This window comes from Belonocnema kinseyi, chromosome 3 (assembly GCF_010883055.1).
Source record: "Belonocnema kinseyi isolate 2016_QV_RU_SX_M_011 chromosome 3, B_treatae_v1, whole genome shotgun sequence".
Lineage (NCBI taxonomy): Eukaryota > Metazoa > Arthropoda > Insecta > Hymenoptera > Cynipidae > Belonocnema > Belonocnema kinseyi.
The window spans coordinates 65,092,255-65,103,082 of NC_046659.1; the positions used below are offsets into that span (position 1 = coordinate 65,092,255).

At 32.4% G+C, this 10,828-nt stretch overlaps 1 protein-coding gene across 7 annotated transcripts in view; it reads right to left on the reverse strand.

The window, feature by feature from the left end:
* Nucleotides 1–10,828, reverse strand: part of LOC117169284 (transcription factor SOX-9-like) — a 92,279-nt gene that overhangs the window by 25,357 nt on the left and 56,094 nt on the right. The window contains exons 1-2 of one of the 7 annotated variants that reach the window (XM_033355580.1): nucleotides 2,857–3,262; nucleotides 2,580–2,709 (exon numbers count right to left, since the gene is read on the reverse strand). The exons of 1 other annotated variant lie outside the window; for it this stretch is intronic. In XM_033355580.1, coding sequence (XP_033211471.1) covers nucleotides 2,580–2,676 — 97 coding nt within the window. In that variant the 5' untranslated portion in view covers nucleotides 2,677–2,709; nucleotides 2,857–3,262. Of the gene's footprint in view, nucleotides 1–2,100; nucleotides 2,389–2,579; nucleotides 2,710–2,856; nucleotides 3,263–10,828 lie in introns of those variants that run through there. 5 more of the 7 variants (XM_033355584.1, XM_033355583.1, XM_033355585.1 and 2 more) reach the window with 5 other exon arrangements.

Below are 10,828 nucleotides of genomic sequence, written 5' to 3' on the forward strand. Positions count from 1 at the left end.
CGCAATTGACATGAGATTCATGCGCATAATAAGCGGGAAAACCCTAATGGACAAAGTAATTAACGAGATAATTCTAAAAGAATGTGGTGCAGAAGAGAGGCTTGTAGATACATGGGAAAGAAAACGGTTAAGATGGTTCGGGCATGCTGAGAGAATGCCAAATGAACGACTAACAAAACAAGTGTATCAAGGTAAAGTAAATGGCAGCGTGCCCAGAGGTAGACCGCGGAAAGAATTGTTAGAATGTGTAAATGAGACCCTAGTTAGAAGAGACATAAGAAGTCACAAAAACACGAGAGCCTGCATGAAAAAATGCATGGACATAAAAGAAGCTACAGAAGTATGCCAGGACAGGAAAGTATGGCGGCAAATAGCTAATAAAAAGAGTGTCAGTAGAGTGAATGACGCCTGAAACATAAGACCTTGGCCACTAATGGACCCAAGTGGGGAACCATACATGACGACTTTGTGAGGATCTTCACTTGGGGTGATTGCTAGAGAGATTGATCAGCAACCTGAGTCGGAGCAGTGTTGCGGAACGAACGTGTTATTTACATAAATAACACGAGAATTCTGGATCAATCTGAAAAATCTTTATCCCTTCCACACATTACTCCTTTCCCCCTCCGAGTGAGTCACGCCTACCCCGAAAGGGAAATGGCTTAATGGTATAATAATTGTAATATGCTTAGAACATTCTCCCCCTGTAAATGATGAGAAGTGATTATTTTTCGGGATAAATTATACAGTTTATGAATGTCAAGAGTAATATTTCTTATTTAACATATATGGCAATTATTTAATCCATTTTTAATTTTTGAATAATTTATTCTGCTGTATATCGTAAAGAGAGTAATCCGTTTTTATGAAGTACATTCTGCAAATATTTAAAAAATGTTCATTTGTATGAACAATTTTTCGCCCTATAAATCTCATTAATATACTATTTTCTTGAATTAATTATGAAGTTGATGAGTGTTAAAAGTGAAATTTTTTAAAGACCATTCTGTGTAATGAAAAAATATAAAAATTACCAAAAGATTTTATTTTCCCATTAAAAATGTTTTTTATTTGAAATGGCATTATTATTAATATTAGTTTAATTGTTACAATTATAGAAAGACTTTTTTTCAAAGATCTGATTCTTGGCACATAACTACCTTAAAGTTCTTTGGCTTTTCAACAACACATTTTGATCTCGCGCATTTTATTTTAGTTTTAAATTGGTTAATTTCAAATGCGTGCTGAGATATCAATTTTAAATTGTCACAAAGTTTGAATCGACAAATATTTTTACAAGTGCAATCTTTTGTAAAGCATCTCTGATAATGTGAAATGTTTTAAAAAAGTATATTGAAAATAGCTTTATATATTTTTTCTGTTTTTGAATAGTAAAATTTTTAAAAAATGTCTAAAGGCTTTTTTATTTATAGTGTTTAATATAACAAATAAGAATAAAAAAATAGATTAAAAAATGGTTTTTCTTTGAATTTTTGTCAAATGTGCTAAGATGATGTATAATTCCAAGTTTAAATAAGAACACAATTTTTTTTCGACTCTATCAGGCAAAGAGAGACAGATCATATAGATTCGAAAAAAGTCCAATGCATTTTTTTGTTGTTAAATTTTTGAAACCTAAAATTTCTTCAGCGCGAATAAAAGAAACATGGTATTATTATTTAAAGGTTTGCACAATTGTAAATTGTGTTTTCTAGATGATTTTCTCGTTTTAAAATCTATGAAATTGTTTTTCCTTGTTTCCAATGCTAATACACATTTTTTTTAGCTCAAAACAAGATACTATATTCTGTAAATTATAAGATTTTAGTTACATGTCATGTGTAGCCTTTTCTAAAGATAAATGTGAAAATCGTGTAACGGAAAACGCAAGAAAGGATTTAAATTTCACCAAATAGGGATTCAATTCAAAATTGAATACCTAATGTCTTCGTGAATAAAATTGATCAACCACAAAATTCCAAACTTTAAAAATGATACAAATTGTTCATAAATGTCTTTGCTCGAATTGGGTAACATTTATCTAATTTATATTATGTATTCTATTTGTATAATTCCATTACCTATAATGTTTCTACTTACTTTTTTAGAAATTACTCTGATAATTTTTGGATAAATCTTTCCAAGTCATAAATTTCCAAATCTGAATATTCCATATATCTAGATCCCTTTTGCGCTTCTTCGTGGGTATCGTGGGGATAAATCTGACACTCGGAAGAACGATGGCTGTCGACGTTGGCTTTCAGCGCCAATTAAAATGTCCTTGCTAAACGAGCTGAAGAAGACGCAAGTTGCAAGATTGCCGAGAAAGAGGGGAGAAAATGAAGGAGATGCAAATATGTTGATCATATTTCTCAAATATTGGCTCTGCTATTGAAATGCATCATTAAAATACATTCTTCAAATTATGACAATCAGAATAAAATTAAACAACAGTCTATAGTTAAAACAACCCTTCTATTCATGTTTAATAACCTAATCAGCATAAACCTATAAAATGAAGACCTATCTTTGCAAAAAAAAAAATAAATTGAAAATATTTAATCAATTAAAAAACTCACCTTGCAGTAGTTTTCCTACAGCATCATCCAAAGAAGAATTTGCATTATTCGAGGGACCAGCATTTCCCTCTCGATCCAAATTGTTGTGTGATTCCATATTTCTTAAAATGGAAATGGTATTCTTCAAAAACTGCTGAAGAAATCAGTCAGATCATTCTTAAGATACCAATCAATATCGAATTGAATAAAAAATAATAGCACTTCTTCACGAAATTATTAATAGAAAATGACTTCGAAATGGTTATAAACATTTATAATTTTCTGGGTAATACTTCACATTTCGGAAGAACTTTCCTAACTTTTCTTTCTTTTCTTGTCGATTCTAATCGCATATCACGCAATGGTTCGATAGCTCTCGTTCACCTCGTAAAGTTTAATTAATACCGGGTTATCGGTTGAATGTATCGACTCGTGGAATTCATCGCATGATGGCTTTCCACGCTTCGCTTGACTCTCGCGCACTGATCACACTGCACAACCCGGAAGATTTTTTTTTCGATTCTCATATGTGCCCGTGGGATAACCAAGGGTTCTTATCTTTCTCCGGGAAGGATTCCTTAACTAGCTTTTGATTATCGCTGTAATTTTCTTGATTGAGTTCATCCTTTGACCCGAGTTGAGAGAATCGGTGCTTCTCGAGTGAGGAGAGATTGGATTAGGAAGAGCCGGATGACACGGAGAATCTGGGAGGTTCTACTGGCGAACTGAGAGACACACCGGGACACATCAGGCACCCACACACGTGCAAGGCAAAAAAAGACAAGTGCGCACACGTGGACCAACACAGGGCAAACTAAGAGATGGAAGATCAGGGAGGCGGTTCCGTGGACCACCTCTCTCTGGTGGGAGCTCCACTTCTTCTTCGATTCTAGAGCCGTGGCTTCGGCCTACCTATGCCCAGCTCGCCAGGTCGAGTAAGGTATGTCTACTGTTAGAGACTTTAATGGTGGTTGATGGTTGTTCCAAGTCTCAGAGTCGCTTTCTTAACTTGGGATAAACCTAGGTATCGTTTTTGGAATTAAATTCACGAGCCTGATGGTTTAAATTTGGCTTTATTTCAAAATTGATGTAGAATATATCATTTTCTTCAGTTTTTGATCAATGAAGGTCATTAGAAACCATCGATAATGTTTGTAAACTATTTCAAGACCCCCCCTCTCCACAAATTGATGACAAAAATTAATTTAAAAATTGTTGAGTGTGATGACTGAAGTTTGTTATGATTAAGGATTGATTATGGAATAATATGATTAAGCATTGTACATGGGACTTGATATTGTCATGATTTTTCCCCCTCTGTGTCATCCTGATAATAAAGCTTGCCAAATATCGTCGTTGAATATGATCCTCAATTTGAAATCGTCGATCCAAGTCTCAGAGACTCAGAATATTGTTTTTGGAAAAGAACTGATGAGTCTGATGGTTTAAATTTGGTTTCATTTCATTAGAATGGATCTAGACTATATGATTTCTTAAATACCTGATCAATGAAAGTCATTAGGAACCCATCGAAAAAAAGTAAAACCTAATGCAAGATCCCCCTGCAAATTGATGAGAAAATTGCCGAGTGTTATGATTAAGCATTCATGTGATGAGGGATTTTACATGAGACTAGATCATCTTTGTTAGTACCTAATGGAGCATGGTCATTAATGACCATTAGAATGTAATTTTTTGCATTTTGTAATGATTTTTTTCTGCTCATCACTATCCTGATCATTAGATTCGCTAAATATCTTCACTGAAAGGTCTTGAACCTCAAATCGACAATCCAGTCTCAGAGTCGCTTCTTAACTTGGAATAAACCTAGGCATCGTTTTTGGTAAAGAATTGATGATTCCGATGGTTTAAATTTAGTTCTATTTAAGATTGATCGAAGCTTTATCATTTTTTTTTGCCTAATTAATCAAGGTCATTAAAAACAACCGAAATACATTGAACCCTAATCCAAGACCCCCCCCCCCCCAGATGAATGGAAACTATTGATGGAAAAATGGCTGAGTGTGATGATTGAAGTTTGACGTGCTTAAGAATTGTATATGAAATTAATTATCTTTGTTTGTACCTATTCAATCAAGGTAATTAGTTAATATTAGAATTTCATTTTCCAGCCATTTTTTCTTATTTTTGTGCTCAGCTTCCTGATAATTTATAGATTTGCAAAATCTTTTTGTTCCCGGGCAGAAATTTTCCTAATTGAAGTTGGGTTCTTATAGGGCCCCATCAGAATTTCTAGTTCAGAAAAAAACAAATGGGGGTCCTTGCAGGTGCTAGTCAAAAATCCGAAGCCGGCGTATGGGCATAGAAAATTAAAAATTCTGATACATTAAAAATGGTTTGACAATATAATAAACAATAACCCGTTTATGTTTTTTATCGTATTTGGCTATATTTATTTGTTAAATTCTTAAATTACTTTGTAAAAAAAGTAGAATAGTATCGAAAAGTTATGTGATAAAATAACACCAATTAATTAAATGTGTCTATTCTTTCTAATTTTTTTATCAATTAAATTTTAATATTGAAAAATTTTAGAACTATACTATAGAGCCTCGTAGAGGTCACTTCGAATGAAGTTTATCGATTCGGCCGCAACTAATTTTCCTCGCTACAGCCCGATTAGAAACGGGAAACCCATCAGAATCATACTAGGACCCTTTCGAAATTTCTTCACGGGTTAAATGATCTTAAATATCGAATCGTCCATCCAAGTTTTAGAGTCGCTTTTTAACTTTGAATAGACATATGCATTGTTTCTGGAAAAAAAAACAATTGTTAAAAAAAATGGGCGATTGTGATGATTGAAGTTTCATGTGATTAAGGATTGTGTATCGACTTGATCATTTTTATGTTAGTATCTAATCAAGTAAGATCATCAAGAACTATTATAATTTCAACTTTTTGCCATTTTTAATGATTTTTGTGATTATCATCCTGATAATTTATATGTTTGCTAAATATTTTCATTCAATGATCTTGACGATGAGAAAATACTAGCAAGGTCTAATGAGATCGGGAACTATATAAAGAATCAACTGAAAACGAATCCAAGTTTCATAACCCAAGAAATAGAATCAACTATAACTTTAAATGATGCAAAGGATGAAATTCTACTATAACGTGATGAAACAAGCACTATCCAATAGAAATCAATTGATAATCCCCTATCTCCACAAATGAAACCACAAAGAAAATCCAATCTTTTTTTATTTTAGTATTGACTAAATGTGGTTATAATTATCAATGTTACTTTTTAAATATATATTTTTTTTTTAATTGAGGGTTTTCTGTGATTCTTTATTTCTAATATTTCTTCTGATTACATGATTTTTCGGTTTGTAAAAAATCTTCGAATGAGCACCTTTGTTCCGAAAGATTATTAGAAGCTATTGCTAAACCCACACCAGAATAAGAAAATAATTTCAGTGTTCTTCAACGACAATTCTATTTCTCATTGGTGGTATTTAAATTCTGGTTAGTATAGGTACATATATGCATCTTGGTAGTGATGTGGTATTTGGAAGATATGAAAGAAACAAACTTCTGCTCCGCGGATTATTGGAAAGTATTAAATGAAAACTAATCGAAAATCAACTGACACGCACAACTGAACATTATTCATACTCATTACCTTATACAAAAATCTCGTTGTGATATTTTCGAATTACCTGGTTTTGGAAACGTATATAAATATTTATCATTGACTAAATAAGCCTTTAGAAACTGTGAAGACCTATTGGAAATCAAATCAATACACACACACACAAACACACTGATAATAAGCAATACTAATTAGAGTCTTATTTTTTGAAAAGCTTAATGAGATCTAAGAAATAACTTTTGATCACACAAAATAGTAGAAACCAAGCAACAAATGGAAAATAATAAAAAAAATCACATCCGAACAATCATATTTGATCACAAAGAAAAAATTTTTTTAATGATTGTTCTTTCTTATTTTCTGTTACTCAATTACACGGAAAAAATTTATCCATAAAAGAGTCACGAACTTGTAGCTAGGTCTCAGATACGGGATACAAAAATTAAATATTAAATCCTTGTTTCTATGAAAAGTGTATGGATAAATTTAGAACTTTTTTACGAATAGCTCGAATTTCCTACGAACAGTTCCTGAATATTTTATACTTAAATATGAAAAGGGAAAAGTTTTATTTGTGCGATTTAATTTATATTTATAAATTAGTACAACTCGAGGATTTGAAAACTCGAACTCAACAGTTTCTAAACATAAAACATGAGTGCGTAAACACGCGCAGCCATCGAGGCTGAACCATGTAGGTATAATAAAAATTCTAGCCACTCATTTGACGAATTCAAACACACATTCGCGTGCACATATGCGCATCGAACGGGTGGGTGTCAGTTTGTGCGGGCCACGTAAAGACGAACCTACGTGCTAGGCCCCAGATTTGTCGTGTAAGCTCGTGAGTGCTCTGTGAAACTTTTCCCAATCACTCATAATATTTTTGTAATTATTTGAGGAAAAAAGAGTGATGAGCGGTTTTAGACTTGTCATATCGAGTTCGTCAATTCTTTCTCAAAATTCGCAGATTATTTACGAAATTACATCAATGTCCAATGCATTTTTCTCATATCCGAGACCTAGCTACTAATTCGTGACTTTTTTACGTATACATTTTTTCCGTGTAAAAATCTTGAGCAATCATTTGGTATATAGAAGATTTCCAACACACAATTTTTGAGCATTACTTAAGATTTATCTATACTTGGTACATTCTTAGGTATCTTATCAATTAAAGTCACACTGAATTTGGTGTCCAAATAATGATAATAGACAAGTCTCTAATACTTCTATTATACTAGTGTATTAGCAGGGCGACACAAGCTTCTGTCATTCTAATCTAACTTAAGATTGATCAGCGCTGGAGATGCTGGAGATATTGAGTCGTTTGATAAAATAATTTACAACTATGATGATTTAAGTTCCACATAATTTAAGATTGATCCTTATTTACTCAATTTTTCTATGTCTTGTGAAAGTGACCATAAAATTGTTATCCAAATGATATAAGTTGAAGTTAATCTATAAAAGAAGATATATCTATAACTTTCAGTAATTTTGAATTTTTACTCAATTTACCTCATTGAAATAACATGTGGAAAAATTCAAATCGATATTGGATCCTCTCTATTTAATATATCAAGTTATACAATTGAATCATCTACTATGAGGGAAATAATTTGGAATCAATTTTCTGTTTAACGTGGAATAAGGACCACTCTAATCTATACAATATTTCATTTGAATTTTTTATAACAATTTATCTTTAGATTTGGCCCCATGAAATTATATAAGCCTTCAAAATATTTAGACTTGAATTCTTTCAAAGTTTAGATTTTTTAAATTAAAGCTCTATCTTCCTTTTATATTACTATTACCTGGGTATCCTAAAAAGCTTGAAAAAATGTTGATAAATTAAGAAGAGGCTATAGGTACTAACAATTAAACGTCTACTATTATAAATTTGAAGAGAATATTCTTTTTTATGAGCTGTTATAATTAGGAATTTTAAGAGCATGAAATAGTGTTAAATTCGCTAAGAAAATATTGATTAAAGTTGAAAAATCGTTGGTATAAAATACTTCCGCGACTATCGTTGATGCAGTAAGTGATAAATGTTAATAATTATTGCTACCAATAAAATGCATTATAGTATATTATTTAGTCGAATTTCGTGTTAGCTGTGCATACATTTACAAAAAAAAAGATTTTCGGTGCCTATTATCTCTGTTATTTACTAAATGAGCGTAAGTCTGATATAGAGATCGGACAGCACGAACTACACCCACGTCTGAATTAAATCTGGACTAGACCTGAGAATCGTATATTTCATTTCTCACCGACAGGCGCATTAAACTAGTCTCGTAGCTGCAGCCTAATATTGCGAAAACACATAAATAATGACAGATGTTGCAGTCACTTCTGTTGAAATGTTAAATCAAGTGACTTTATAATCCTGAACAATGTAAAGTCCCTTCACACAAAAACCCAGGGTCTCAAAACGTTGCAAACAGTTGACGGCTACATTATGTAAGAAATGAAAACTAACCATTATTTGCAACATTTAAGGCAATTTACTAGCTCAATTTGATACTTAGGCATTTTGTGTGTTTGCACTATTCTACAATTATTCTTCTTACATATATATGTAGCTATATTTCTTGATAACAACCCAAGTTATTTGATTTAATTAGTGTAAAATGATCCAATTTGAGGTCAGTAACCAGAATAATTTCAACTTCATTGAATTGGGAGATACGTTTCTATGGTTCTAGGGAATACCAGAGAATATTGTATTTTCTGCTAAACCTTATATATTTAAAATCACATCTGACACGCCTCTTTTTAGTATTGGTTGATTAAATCAAAATTATGAATCGCTCGTTAATTTAAACCTTTTTTTTTTAGTTAGCAGTGAAGTAATAATAAATTTGATAAGTCAGTAAGTATGTTCCCTTAGGTGCGCGGGTCAACCCTAGCAAAAGTACCATATATGATATTCGAGTTCAGCACAAACTATACGGAGTGAAATCTTGCGAGTATATGAGTGAGGGTCTTTGATCATCCACGAAAGCCGCCACACGGCATTGACCGTGGGTTATATATGCACATGTATGGTGCACTGTCTTTGCTAGCTCACTCATTTATTAAATTTGTTGTATGTATAATTAGGAGTATGCGAGAAAGAATACGGAATTACTGAAGACGCAAGTGTTCCCAAAGACCAAATACGAAACTTTCAGGAACACATATTCGATCATTTTTATCCAGGAACTGGGACTTTTTCTAAATAATGTTATTTGAAAAACAAATTTCGCATATCTAATTTCTAATATTTCTAAAACACAGTTGGTGAATTTGGACATGGAGATCGCCGTATAATCTATTCTATAGGATCAGTAATATCCTCAGGAATTCGAATTCGTTCGTAAGCTTCGGATCACTTTGACTGATTTCTGTTTTTACATTTCCAAATGGTTTTGTAGTTACTCCATTATGTTTCATAGCAGCAGTGAATTCAAATTTAGCCGACGGCGAACAATAATATTGATTTCACCAAGCCGGAATTTTGCTCTTCTTGAGGTAAACATCCCGAGGCGCACGTGGCGCCAGGATGTGCAATGTGCATTTTTTTGCAAAAGTTTTGTCTTGAAATAAGTTTCCTATACAAGCAGAAGTGCCCGGAATAAAAAAGAATTCTTAGTTTCTTTTAGGTGCGAGTCACCTTAGTGTTGACAGTTTTCAATCTCTCTGGGAGTATATAATCAAGTCAGTCATATCTGTAGCAGCTTCAAAATATCTTCATTCTTAAGCTTATCAACGATCATTGATTTAATTTTCAGTATCTTTCTGCATCTGAATATTCAAAGAGTTCATACTCAGAAAAATTGTTGTTTCAAATTAAAGAAACGGTTTTTTTTTACCTTTAGATTTAGACGGCTGGGATTTGAGTCTAAAATTTTATGACATTGATAAAGTTCGGTGAAAACGTGACACTAGGGGTTTTCGGGATCACTCATCATGAATCTGGGGTCAGATTTGATAAATTCACACACCCCCACTCCACTCCTTCTCACCAAAGTTTTCATTTTTTTGTATTTCTAAAGTCCTATCAGAGAAAGTATTAGATTTATGTAAAATTTGATCCCCTGTTTTTGTCAAATGTCTACGTTTTGAGACCCCCCTGAACCCAAAAAACAGGTTTTTACTAATGTGTCTGCCTGTATGTCTGTATGCTGTACGTATGTATGTCTGTCTGTGAACTCGATAACTTTTGAAAATTTTAGTGTATTAGATTGTCCTTTGGTATCCTTGTTCAGTGTCCCAAACTAAAGGTCAAGTTCGTTAGCCAGCCATTTTGGATAAAAATTCAAAAAGTGAGCACCTTTTAAATATTTTTGAGACGATTTTTTCCAAATTCAAGAATTCTCTGTACGGTTATACATAGTATTTAAAAAGTCGGACAATTTATCTAATGACTTTTTTCCTCAAATCAAAAATTATTAACGGACGATATGAAAAAATGGCAAGAGAAGAAAAAGTTTGATTTCTAAATGCCCTAGAAGATTATCATAATAAATTTTTGAATTTTCTTGATAAATAAAAAGTTCAAATTTTCACAGTATACAAATAATGGAAAATCCAGAAGTTACATTTTTTCATGCAACATTTTTACAGTATTTCAAATATTCTTAAATATAATCAT